The sequence below is a fragment of the Quercus robur genome, chromosome 8 (genome assembly GCF_932294415.1).
Source record: "Quercus robur chromosome 8, dhQueRobu3.1, whole genome shotgun sequence".
Taxonomy (NCBI): Eukaryota; Viridiplantae; Streptophyta; class Magnoliopsida; order Fagales; family Fagaceae; genus Quercus; species Quercus robur.
In genome coordinates, this window is record NC_065541.1 from 59,656,511 (window position 1) to 59,670,981 (window position 14,471).

At 32.5% G+C, this 14,471-nt stretch overlaps 1 protein-coding gene across 2 annotated transcripts; it reads left to right on the plus strand.

The window, feature by feature from the left end:
* Positions 1–9,334: 9,334 nt before the first annotated feature.
* Positions 9,335–13,267, plus strand: LOC126697357 (CDP-diacylglycerol--glycerol-3-phosphate 3-phosphatidyltransferase 2). 2 transcript variants are annotated; one of them, XR_007646191.1, is made up of 7 exons: positions 9,335–10,075; positions 10,738–10,835; positions 10,951–11,001; positions 11,129–11,242; positions 12,180–12,222; positions 12,343–12,428; positions 12,580–13,267. XR_007646191.1 is itself a non-coding variant. In XM_050394317.1 (7 exons), exons 1-7 carry the CDS (start codon positions 9,538–9,540, stop codon positions 12,698–12,700), a joined length of 1,065 nt encoding a protein of 354 aa, XP_050250274.1. In that variant the 5' UTR covers positions 9,344–9,537; the 3' UTR covers positions 12,701–13,267. The 2 variants fall into 2 exon arrangements, 1 of the variants encoding a protein (XP_050250274.1); XM_050394317.1 differs by having other exon boundaries at positions 9,344–10,075; positions 12,180–12,236.
* Positions 13,268–14,471: the final 1,204 nt, after the last annotated feature.

Here is a 14,471-nt window from a genome sequence, read left to right on the forward strand (position 1 = left end):
TTAAATTAGTTGAAAAACAATATCTTAACTTTCCTTATTTAGCTTTCTGTGTGATTGAGTTATTTTCCAAAAAAAAAAATAGTAGAAAATAATATCTAAAAATAAGTCATATTTTTTTACTTTTTATGTTGACCAAAGATAGTTTACTTTGACTTATTTTTTCTAATGTTATAAAATATTGAAAAATACAAAAAAAAATTATCTTTACACATGATTTTTCATTGAAAGAACAAAGTATTAAAAAAATAGGTTTATTGGATTTCTCCATATTTTAATGAGTTGAAACTTGAAATATAAACTCTTTATTTAAAATAAAAGGAGAAAATGACCACAAAATATAACATCTTTTATTACTCATAAGGAGAAAAATGACCGCAAAATATAACATCTTTTATTGCTCATAAGGGGCGGGTTGTGTTCATCGATTTATTGGACTTAAATAATAAGTTTGAAAAAAGTATCTCTAAGCAAATAAAAAATATTTTATGAGTTGATCTTATAAGGTGTGCTTCTCCTCACAACAAGTGGGATCCACGTGACGATCTCATGAGACTTTCCTCTCATAATATGGATGAGTCTCGCACATGTGAGTTCCACTTGTTGTGAGAAATATTTCATGAGACTGTCTCATAAGATATCTTCTCCCCTATATATGTGTTTCTCAAATTATAAATAATATAAAAAAAAATAAAAACTTATACAAGTCCCTTTCCAAAATAAATACACATGGAATACAAGTCTCACACCACGTCTAAACGCACATTTTGCATTCTAGTTTTGTAGCATGATAATGTGGCAGCACAAAACATATGATTATATGGTATTGGTATTGTCATTGTCATTGTCATTCAGGAGTGGATAATTCTTTGGTGGGAGCCATTTAGAAAGTAATAAACACACCCACTCCCACTACACAAATCAAAGAAAAAAAGAATGATAATTTTTAAGTGTGGCTAATAAAGCTAATCTAACTTGAATTGATTAAATTCCAATGGTGGATATGGATAAAGAAGTGAGTCTTGCATTATTGACAGACTAACGGATTTACCCTAGGAGAAAAAAAACAAAAAATCAAACCCCTAAACTTTGATTCCTTTTATTTTATATACCTTTGGGGCGCATGAAATGACTAATGAGTAGGACCCCATGCCGAGCAAGTTGGCCCATCGTTATTATTAGCACCATAACACATGGACCTAAAAAGGTTGAGCCTTTTTGTCTTGACCATTTCGACCAATCGACCCTACCCTTGCATGTGTGTATAAAAGGACAAATCAAAAGAATGGACCAATACGCTAAACAATTAATCTATGTTTGATGTAGCTATCAAACACACATAGATTTACATTATGAATACAATATAAACATATAAATGTCATTTTTAAAGTGGATTATAGTTAACTCAATTAGTAAAGTTTTTTATGGTTGAATAAAAGATTTAAGGTTTAATTTTTGTTTATACCAAAATATCAATTGATGTCTTGATCTGATAATAAAAAGCTGTTATCAATAACAAATATCATAAATTAAAACTCTTTAAAAAAAATGTATAAAAATCAATAATTATAAAACAAAATTTATAATATTTTTCCATAATTGTTAAGATAATATATTATAATTAAAGTGGTGTCACACATCCATATGTACGTGAAAATGATTTTAGACCCATCACAATTCATCACCTTATTCTCAAAAAATTAAGAAACAGATTAATACGTGTGTGTGTTTTTTTTAAAAAAAACTTACATGCATATTTTTTATTGGTAATTTTTCCCTAATCAAGGAGTGGGCATCATTCCCTGATGCCCCCCCCCCCCCCCCAATAATTGCCTCAAGTTGAGTAACAGTGACATGCTTTCTGTTTACCACTTTACTTTGTCGGCAGAAGACTACTGTCGCGCTCTGTAATAAATTAGGCCAATTGTTTGATTGGATGGTACTACAAATTTATGGATTGAATTCCATATATGATGTTTTATGGCTTTTATTTGAGTAGTGGGATGATTAAATTTTTGTCATAATTTTTATCGCAACTTAAAGTTTATTTGAGAACAGTATTGTAGCTAAAACTGAAATTTTTTTACTAAAAATACGGCATATAAAGCTAAAAAGTAGCTGAAATAGTACTGTATGACCCATAAATAATACAAAAAAAAAAAAAAAAAAAACAATCAGTTATGAGACTTATGAATAGTGGCAAAAATAAGCTTAATAGTAAAAAAAATTGGCTTTTTAAGCTAATGCCAAACACAATCTTACTTACAACAGTTATATGACAAGTCATGAGTTGTAGAGTTGTGGACCTGTCACTTTTTCTCCATCACTCACAACTTGTCACGTAAGTATGTTGTGGCAAAATTTATGAGTTAGCATTTTCTTTTTTATTATGGTGCCACGTCAATAAAGTTAAGCAAACAACTATTTTTTTACCATTTATTCATAATTTGTCTATATATATATATATATAAAACCGAATCCTTTACTGATACCACAATTTTCCACGTCAGCACAATATTTAAAAAATAAAAAATAAATAAAAATTATAACTCCTCAAAACCCTAACAACCTTACCCCTCTCTCAAGTTAAGAAATATAAAGTCACGGTTTCTGCAAACTTTCTCCTTCTCCAGACGCAGGAAGCCCTAAATCATTCAAGATCTACAAAACCCTTGCAACCTTACCCCTCTCTCAAGTTAAGAAATATAAAGTCACGGTTTCTGCAAACTCTCTCTCTCCAGACGTAGGAAGCCCTAAAGCATTCAAGATCTACAATGCACGGTATAGATTTTAGCTTATAAAGTTCAGCTTTTGTAAGGTTAGTTTTGTTTATATATTAATTAATACATAGTACTTTGTTCACCATTGAATACTCATATAATCAATTTCCAATTTAGTGTTCAAGAATTAAACCAAAATTCTAACTGCGCTATCATAAAATATTATTATTAGTATAAATTTTATGGAGTTGCGGTGTTCAAGAATTAAACAAAAATTCTTTTAAATTATCTATAATATTTTGTCCTCTGAAAATTTTATCTCTTTGATTTTAGTATATTGTGTTTCTTAAGCTATAGAGAGATTTTTTTTGGTTTCTGCAAACTCTCTCTCTCTCTCCAGATGTACGAAGCCCTAAACGCACGGTATAGCATTCAAGATCTACAACTCACGGTATAGATTTTAGCTTATAAAGTTCAGCTTTTGTAAGGTTAGTTTTGTTTATATATTAATTAATACATAGTACTTTGTTCACCATTGAATACTCATATAATCAATTTCCAATTCAGTGTTCAAGAATTAAACCAAAATTCTAACTGCACTATCATAAAATATTATCATTAGTATGAATTTTATGGAGTTGCGGTGTTCAATAATTAAACCAAAATTCTTTTAAATTATCTATAATATTTTGTCCTCTGAAAATTTTATCTCTTTGATTTTAGTATATTGTGTTTCTTAAGCTATAGAGAGATTTTCTTTGGTTTCTGCAAACTCTCTCTATCTCCAGATGTAGGAAGCCCTAAACGCACGATATAGCATTTAAGATCTACAACTCACGGTATAGATTTTAGCTTATAAAGTTTAGCTTTTGTAAGGTTAGTTTGTTTATATATTTAGTCCTTACGTTTAGGTTTAAGTTTAGGTTTAAGTTTTAAGAGATTTATATATTACTACTATGTGGCTGAATTTCCCGTGACATCAGTTTTATATATATATATATATATATTTTTTTTTTTTAAATTTGTTTTATGTAAGGTTAGTTTGTTTATATCAGTTCTTTATCTCAAAGATAAGGCTTTTATTTCTACCGCAAGAACTATTTATGTATGTATCCCTTGCAAGCACACATGAACTTAAATTGTCTTTTAATATATGCATACTTTATTATTTTCTAATAGTTTTCCCGTGCATCGCACGGGCTAGCGACTAGTTAATTATAATTAGTATAATATCACTTTTATATAAAGTCACTATTAAATATTATTTTTATTACACACAATCATAATCTTAAACAATTGTGAACAATACATATAGCATTTATTATGTCATTTGACTTATGGCAGCATACTGTAATTATTTGTAAAAAGAAAAGAAAAAACTTACTAAACAATAACATATAGTATTTGTTGGGTAACGCCAATTTCAAAACACATTTTAAAAAAAATACAAATTTCTATTTTTTTTTTGTTTGGTTAATTTTTTTTCTCCCTTTTTTTTCAAGCAATCACATTTTCCAATTCGCATGAGCTGTTTTTGACTTTTTGTGTTGCTTGCTAGGCACGTGCCCGAATTGAACTGTTTCGGATTTGTGAGTTTGAAAAGATTGCGTAATGCATAAATCATAATCGCATTTGCTGATTAGATTGACATAATTGCACGACTTTTCATGGCATGAAATGCCTCGCATTGGATGAGACTTCGAGTCTATGAATTCACCAACCTTATACGTGACCACGTTCATTGTAGTTTCATATTGGCTTGATAGCTATCTTCTTTTCTCATGGGGGGATAGTGGTACAGCCGTATAGTTGTTAACTTTTTCTCAGAATACCAGGGCTCCATGAAAAAATTTGGTACCACGTCTAAAATCACAATTTTATTCACAATTCGTTCATGTGTGGACAAAGTTATGGTTTTTAAGTGTGGCATTAGAATTACTCAGGCTCCATTGCTAATAGAGATTAGATGCTGGATTTAAAAATGACGGTGAAAACTATAATTTAAAAAGTGTTGTGAAATCATTTGTTTAAAGTACTCTTAATGCAAACAATGTGTTTAGTATGACATTTTTAATAATATATTTTCAAAAGTGAAAAAAAAAAAAAATTTGAGTGTTTGGTATGACCGAATGAGTATGTGTTTTTTTAGAAGAATGTGTGTTTTATGTATAGTTAATTATAATATCATATGAGTCCTGCTACTTTCAAAATAATTACAACAATGCTGGTCAAAACTGTTACTTGAAAACTAAAAACTCATCTTGAGGTTCTCTTAAAATACAATGTTTAAACACTCTAAATTAAGAATTGTGACTCAAACACTCTTTGTTAATTCTCCTATCAAACATGTAATTTTTTTTTTTTTTGGCCAACAGTTTTCAATATTTAAACAACACACACACAGGGAGTGGGGACAAAGGCATAATATCACACAACTTACCCACTACAAAAGCCGGTAACTCTTGTAGTGTGTATGAAGGCTTTATATCTGTTTTTGAACTCACTGACAACACACACACAGGGAATGGGGACAAAGACATAATATGACACAACTTACCCACTACAAAAGCCGGTAATTCTTGTAGTGTGTATGAAGGATTTATAGCTGTTTTTGAACTCACTCTTAGGCGATGTGGGACTATCCATGTTTTTTTTTTCTTTTGAGAAGGAACACAAACAGACAACACACACACATAGATTTTTTTTTTTTTTTTTTTTTTTATTTACTTAACCATTAAGGCGTTGAGTAAATAGGAACAAAGTTCAAGAGGCTTAAAAAAAAAATTTCCTAAAAAAACAAAGGCTAAATAATATCTGCCATTGGGGTGCATATTTCTAGATCCAGTAGCGGATAAGAAATGGGCTTTCATATTCAATAAAATTGAAACCACAAAAAAATAAAAAATTGGGCTTTCATCTTCAATAAAATTTGGGCCATTTTATTGTCGTGCTCGTCTCTGCTGAATGCGGCTTAATATTGCGACCACATTGGACCCTTTTGTTGGTCTCGTGTAACAGACCATTGAAAGTTACTATTTATTTAGACAGAACAAAATATATATATATATATATATATTGATCTTATAATCTGGTTATATGAAGTCACCCTCTCAAAGTAAATGGAACCCGCACATTTCTATGAAGAAAATGAATCTTATAAGATAGTTTTTTTGAGACTTGTCACTACAACATATGGGATCCACACATATATATGTCTTACATGTGAGAATGTGGTCTCACAAGATACCCAAACGAGTATGTTTTATTAGTTTTCTTTTTTAACACACGCACGTGCACATACACACACACATATATATATATATATATATGTATTGTGTAATTTTTGGTAATGTTATATTATTCAATAATTTTAATAACACACACATATATATTAAGAAACCCACCATCAAATTACATTTTTTTATACGCTATATGATTGTAAATTTTCAATATAATCATAAATCAATAACTATATCATCTATAAAATGTTTAGTTTTTTATTTATTTTTAATTACACATAAAAAAATTATATATATATATATATATATGGTTAGGTTTAAATTACACATGGTGTAACTTTAGTAACACTACACCACTTAATAATTTTATTGTATCTTTGCATTTGTATTTTGAAAAATCCACTCTTCGATTACATTTTTTAAACCTTTTATGCTTGCCAAATTTTTAAACATTTAGAGATCAGTAGTTGTTCATCCATATAATATTTAAATTTAAAATATTGTTATGTGTGTTAAGATTATAAATAAAATATGATTAAATAATAAAGTTTTTAATATATTAATTAAATAAGAAGTTATTAAGTGAAGTAACATTATAAAAAAAAAAAAAAAAAAAACTATAAATCCATTGACTTTGCAAGTATCCCAGTTGTTGATACCAAAAACCTTTTGGTAATGATTAGTTTACTTTCATTACAATAAAATTTTCTAGTGTACAGACAGAAAAATGCTAGGACTACAATTTTTATCACAACTTGTTCATGCGGTAAGTTGTGAATGAAGGAGTAAAAGTGGTGGATCGACAACTCCACCACTCACAACTTGCCATGCGAGCAAGTTATGACAAAAGTTGTAGTCACATTACTCGTCTAAACAAGAGAGACGACTACATTAACAAGTCAAAAACATGATGTTCACAAAGGTGCTATATATCCCTAGGCGAAGAGAATGAAAGACTGGTGCAAAAATTAGATTGACAATTACAAAGTCAAAACCCATATATCTTAGTATCTTTATGTTTTTAAAACATTCCAAAATTCAATTCCTCATCTTATATTGTAACTATCAAATTATGTTTTATAAATAAAAATAAAAACCCACATCTTATATTGTAACTATCAAATTATGTTTTATAAATAAAAATAAAAACCCACTCTAGTAGTAATGTAGTATAATACTAGAAAAAAAATTACCCCAATTCCCTACAAAAAAAAAAAAAAAGACCTATAGCCTCTGATGAAAAAACAATTCGTTTAATTCTAAATCCAAAATGAACCTCATCACAAATATAATCCTAATAAAATTAAAGTCTAAAAAAATGTCATTAAAGAAAAATTAGGATCAAAATCACTAGATTTTAATAAGGGTCTGTTTGAATATTGTTTATTGCTACAAACTAAAAACTTATTGCTGAAAACACTGTAGCAAAATAAATTTTAAATTATGAATATTGCCCATGGGACCCAGTTTTAAAGTTTTTTTTGCTGAATTCCACATTTGCGAGTCTCGTGAATAGTGCATGGGACTCAAGAAAAAACGCAAATGGCAACTGTGTTTGCTATCCAAACTCACACTAAATTCATGTATATGGGATGCATTAGCATTCTTCTAATACTTAAAAAAAAAACAAAACAAAGCAAACAAACAAACAAATACACATACACACAAAAGGGAGAAAGAAAAGAATTCCAATACAAAGACAGACACTCCATTCTTCTAATACTTGATAGAGTAAATTGCTATTCATAGTCAACTCGCCAATTTTGAAGTGACTACAGGCTTAAATAATGCAAATAGTACTCTTTTTAACTATAATGATATTCTAACTCTTAGGGGTGTGTTTGGTAGTGCCAACAAGTGCTTTAAGAGATTTATATAGCTCCCTTTTTTCTTTTTCTTTTTTTGTTGGGGGGGGGGGGGGTGGGGGGGAGGGGAATTAAGAACTTCAAAGCTCTATTTACTGTAATTTATTCAACATTCGAAATGTTAAACAACTTTTCTAGTTAAATTGCTTTATTTAGACCTGGAAAATAAGTTGGGTGGAAAAGAGTTGACTTTGAATTCAAGTGACTTGCGCCCAGTCTACACTAATGCAAACATGTTGGATCGAGGTTGACTATTTTTTCTTTTTCTTTTTTTAAATCCAAAAATCCCTACCTATACCTAATTTTTTCTTCAAGTTTGAGTGGGTTATCATATTAAGATCTCTTTCTAAAAAAAAAAAAAAAAAAAAAAAAAAAAAGATCTATATTACTATATCACAAAAGTTTAAACTTTTGGACACTAGTGTCCATTTGAAAATTGCTTATTTCCGATAACTTATTTGTATAACGTGAGACAAAAAATTAGAAGTAACTTATTTTAAGAAAAAAAAAAACTAAAAGTTAAATTATTTAAAAGAAAGTAATATATGGCTTAAAAAAACTAGGACACGCAAACAATACATAAAACACATTACAAACACGTGTCTAGCATGGTTAGGATGCTAATATATTGATTCATTGGACACAAACCGTATCCTATAAAACAAGGACAAAAGTCAACTTATAATCTCTTCTCAAACTCAGACTTAGGTCTATTAGTTTACAATAAAACTATAACCACAACTTATCTCACAACTTTTTGTTCACAACTGTAATGTGGAAGAGTGTGAGTGGTAGAGAAAAAATGGTGAGTCCATGTGTAATTGATAGACAATCATTTAGTATGCGTTTGAATTGAGCGTTTTGCCCAATCTGTGTGTTCTGCGTTTTTTAGTGGGTCCTATGAGTACTGTTCACTTGTCCACCAAACTCAGTAAAACACAAATTCCAATGCATTTTTGGGTCCCACAGCACTATTCACATATTTAAAAATTATTTTGTTACAATATTTTCAGCAATTAAGCAGTATCTAAACACACCCTTACAGTATGCTACATCAGAGTTGTGAAAAAAAAAATTATGAAATAGTGTGTAATCCTATAACTACTTTAGGCTAAAGTCATGACTACACACTGCTTAGTTGAACTTGTTGAGCTCTGTTTCAAGAGCGTTGTTTTTAACGTCAAGAGACGGTCGCATTAAGTGTGTGTTTGACAAAAATTATTTTTGCTAACTTATTTTACCATTTAACTTATTTTTGTTACTATTTATGGATTTTACTGTACTATTTCAACTAACTTTTTACTTTTATTTATGATACTTTTAACAAAAAAAATTTTAATTTTAGCAAATTAAACAAATCTTAAACAGACACAAAATAATAACAATATTACTAGAAATCCCCTTACTATTACGACACCTCACACGTCACACCCCACCCCCGCTAGCGGCGAAGAACTTCAAATTCTGGTGTAAAAAAAAAAAAGAGTCCAGCGACTATTCTATTAGTATAATTATAGAACAAAAATAAATATATATCCTCAATTCCCGATAATTCAGGACCCAAATTCTCTATTCTCAGACTCAAAATTCCCAGATTCCTGAACTCAAAAAAACCCAACCTCAGCTTAGAAGTAGATACGATAAATACGGTTCCATTCAATTCAAAATAACCTCGTAATAAAAAAGTTAGAAGTCGCTGTAACTTGCGAGCCAGCCATGTCACGACTCAAACTGCCCATGACAGCAGCTTCTATTTACACCCACAGCCACGGCCACCAATGGGTGGCCGCCACCACCACCACCACCGCCGGCACAGCCACCAAACTAGTTATAAAACCAAAACCCAAGCCCAAACCCTTCATAACCCTTTATAGTCGAGTACCACCTGTTGTTTTTTATAAACGTGGTGAGTGGAGGATAGTACCGTGCGCACCCCACATACCTTCGGCGCACGTTAATAACCCTCCTAAAATGATAGGGTTTCGTGGTCTTCACAACAAGTGCTCCTTTCCTTTTTCTTTTAGCTCCGAAAGCAAAGGAGGAAGAGTATTCTCTAGCTCTGGATCCGAATCTGGGTCTGGCTCTTCCGGGTCGGGTCTCGCCGTAGACATGGGTTCAGAGAACAAAGAAGACAACGATTTGTTACAACAGCAACAACAACAACAACAACAGCAGCATCATACTTCGAAATTGCTCACGTTGCCTACTGTCTTAACTCTCGGTCGTGTCGCCGCTGTGCCACTTCTTATAAGCAGTATGTGCGTTTTTCTTTTTTTGTTGTGGAAAAGCGTTTGCTTTTGAAATTGGAGCTGTTTTTGAGAAATGGGGTTGTGTTGTGTTGGTCTGAAATGATCCGATCGGAGTTAGATTGAAAAAAAAGTTCGGAACTTTTTGGTATTTTTGGATTTGATCTGTGTGGAAAAGTTTGGTGTTTTGAGATAGTAACAAGTATGGATTGCATTTTGATTTATGATAATGTTTTTGAGATCAATTATGTATCTTTTAGAGCTGAGTTTTGGATCGTCTGTTCTTCGTTTTGTGAACTTTTATATGGTGGGATTTTTCTGCACTTGAATTTGGCTCATCTTTGGTTAGGTTGTGGGTTGAATTAATTTAGATCATTTAATCCAGTAGACCTTTGAATTTCAGATTTTTGTTTGTGTGATTCATGTGTACGAGGTAAGTTGGCTAGTTGATTTGCTTGATTGAAATTAGTTTTGTGTTTATGCTTCTACAATTTACTGAATTTAGTGCTTGTTATGCTGGTGGTACACTGGTGGTCTGAGCTGCTTTGTGCTGCTCTGCTAAATTTGGAGTTGCAGAGGGTTATTGAATTGATTGTATATTTTAGTGGTCATTGTGTGGAAGCCTGCATTTGATGAGACTAACATTCTCATATCTGTTGTGACTTGTCAGCTTTCTATGTTGATAGTTGGTGGGGAACAACTGCTACGACAAGTATTTTCATCGCCGCTGCAGTTACAGATTGGCTTGATGGCTATCTTGCTCGGAAGGTATGCTAGTACTTTTGTCCTTCCAACTGTATGGGAGCAGATCTTGTAACGCTTTTTGAAAATTTTAATATTTCTGTGACATTCTATAACGGGTAAATTCTTACATACATTTCAGATGAGGCTAGGATCTGCATTTGGTGCATTTCTAGATCCGGTAGCTGATAAGGTATGGTATTTTAGCTAAATTTTTATGTTTCTTTTGCTTTTAGTTAGTTGATGCAATAAAAAGTGCTTTGATAGACTGGGGAGAAACATTTGAGTTCTTATTTGATTGTCATGCCTACTGAATGCAGCTTATGGTTGCTGCCACATTGGTCTTGTTGTGTAGCAGACCCTTGGAAGTCGCCATGTTTGAACAAGTGCCATGGTTTCTGACTGCACCCTCAATTGCCATAATTGGTAGGGAGGTAATGTATTTTATTAGCGGTTTTCTTTTATCTCATTCTCCATATATAATGAAGGTACATATGTAAGGTGGGTTTTGGTGGGTTGGTTGACAATGGAGGCTCTTGGGACTAGACAGAAGGAGTTGCAGCTCTAATCAACCTGTGTACAAAAAAGGAGTGTTGTCGCAAATGAGCTCCCAATGGGATTTTATTTTAATTTAGAAAGAAAAAGTTAGGAGAAAAACTAACATTATTTTGGGTGAAATATACGATACATTAACATCTCCTCCACCTTCATGACTTTATGGTCCTGCATTTAGGCCAATATGGTGCGCTTTCTTTATGGATTTTGTTTGCTACCTCTTTGGTGGTTTGTTAGAATAATTAATGTGAGCCACCTTCATCATTTTGATAGGCTTTGTTGATCTTCTTTGACCATTGGTGGAGCCATGGTGTGCAATCCAAGTAACCCATGTGCTTTACATTCCATACATTTATCCTTGATCAGCCTCTCCAAAAAAAAAAGGGGGCAGGGGGTTGGTTAGGGCTGTCTACCAATCACCTCTCCCAGACCTCGCAAAAGTGAGAGTTTTATACGCTGGATACAACCTACACATGCACATGCATTTATCATCCCTTTGTCATTAGTTCTGTGTGCAATGCTTTGTTGAATCATCAACAGTGGAAGTCTTAGGATATCAAAAGAATCCTTGTTACTTAGGTTGAATATGATCTTGTGTTTGTTCATCTCTGCACACTATGCATATATATTTTTGTGTTAACTTTGGGCTCATATGATGTTACAGTCATAGTTGCTCATGGGATTTCTATAATTACATCTGCTGCACACCTTTCCTTTTCCTTTTTCCTTCTGAAAGTGATAATTGTATCTTGTTTGATCCGTTATCTTTTAGTTGACAGCAGACATCTGACAAATTATTTTGGAACTTTTTTATAGATAACCATGTCTGCTGTTAGAGAATGGGCCGCATCTCAAAATAGTAAGCTTTTAGAGGTTTGTTTTTCTATCTGTACACTTTGACTGACTATCACATCTGTTTTCTTAAAAAAATTAGAGCTTTTAGCTGGAAATACATTATGAGAGCAATAAATATCTTCAGGCTGTTGCTGTAAATAACTTGGGGAAGTGGAAAACAGCCACACAGATGACTGCACTAACCATCCTTTTGGCTACCAGAGATTGCAGGTTCATTTTTCTCATTTTCCTGCCCTAATGGGTTATTTTATTCTAGCTTAATCAAGATGAAAGAGGTAGTCCTTGAAAGAAACTTTGTGGATATTATTCGAAGTATATCTGACCATGTTTCTTATTTTCTTTTTATACCCTCATTGTGCAGTCTTGGAGGGCCAGGGATTCTATTAGCTTCTGGAGTAGTTTTGCTTTACATCTCAGCTGGACTTGCTTTGTGGTCATTAGTTGTGTACATGAGAAAGATTTGGAGAGTATTGTTGAGGTAGTGTTGCTAGCTAGCTGCATGGTATTTACTTATATTTATACTACCCATCAAGGGTTTATTTAGGTGTGGGAACAGCACTCGTGGCATGCAACCTGTTTGATGATTATCTTCATTCATTCGAGCAGCGTTCTTCAAATAAGTGGGTGAAGGGCACATATGTTTTTCGAAAAAGTTCCTGCCATTTATAGTGAATTTCAGTTGAATTGTTCTGGAGGGGTTAGTATTATTACTTTGTTTTATAGCTGTCCCCACTTCCCAGTGTCTTTCAAATCTCAAAATTGCCATGTTGGCTTATCTACTGGGGAAATAGTGGGACGTAGAAGTTCTTGATAAAATTTTCCCCATCATAAGTCTTCATAATTTTAACAGACTTGGAGGATGCATGATCTTTGAGGCTAGGGTTGGAGGATTTAGTAGTAATATGGTTCATTGCTATTTTGGTGTCGAAGAAAGTTTGTTCTTATTTTTTATTTAGTAAATGTAAAACAAGAATTACAAACAGTTAAAGAAAAATACTATTGGTTTAATTTTTTTACCCCTCTTTTATAAATGCCCTTTACTGGTTCAACTGTTGCCAGGTTTTATTTTGATAGGATGCAGTTTTATGATACTTAAGATTATTAGGTAGATTGTAGTTTATTGTACTTTCCATAGTTCATTGTGATTATAAGACAGGTCCCTAGAATAATCTTACCTCTGTTACAGTGAAGTTAGACTTGGCAAAGATTTGATAAGTTTCTTTTTTGTAGATCAACTCTACAAGCCTGAATTGATGTTTTTGTTATTTAATCACCATCAAACTTTTCGGATGGACAAAACCTCAAATTTTTGCTATCTACACCAGAGTCAAAAGCATATATAGAGCTCTAAACACTATCTCATGGCTTCTATTTAGATGGCATAGCACACAATAATTCCAGTTACTACCTATCAAAAAAAAAAATCCCAGTTACTGGTTTAATGGGAGTTTTAATAACGAAACATAAGGTTATTGAATTAGTAGAAATTATTTTGTGCATTGGAAGGACCACATTATCAGTATTTAGTGGTCTCCCAACCAACAAAAAAATGGCCTGTGTTTTAATTTGATGACCAAGTTTCTAGTAATACAAAAACAAATGCCCTTTTGGATATACACTATTTTTTGTTTCTTTAAAACCTTCTCCTCTCTCCTTTGTATGTGTGTGTGTTAAAATACTTAGTATTCTAAAAAAAAAAGTAATACAACAACAAGCTTTAATTCCAAAATTTTGGGGTTAACTAAAGATTCTCAATAGAAAAGTCAAGGTTGACCACATGTCGGCTTAGATTCTAGTAACACGATTAGCATAAATGAAAACGTTCAAATTAACTTTGATTGATTATCCCTCATTCATCTCTATCTTTTGCATCTCATCGTGGCATGCCTCGCCTTCTTCATTGCTTTGTTTGCTATTACCATTGCTGGTGATGGCTTTTGCCAATGTTGTCCCATGTGGTCCCAACCGTTTCTCCTCTCTTTCCTTCCTCGTTTTTGGACTCTCTCACAGTCTTGCCATACGGTCATTGTAGGTTTTTTCGATTGGATCAGTAGGTGGTCGATTGGGCTTGTGGTGGTTTTGGGTTGGTGGCGTATGGGTGATATGGTTCTTGATTTTTGTCATAGGTAAGAGCTTAGAGGGCTGATGGGTGAAGCAGTGTAAAAGGATTTGGCCTTTTATGATGGCTCACATCAATTAATTGGCCGGAGGTTGGCCTTTTATGACTCCATGGCTCCATGCTTCTTGATTTGG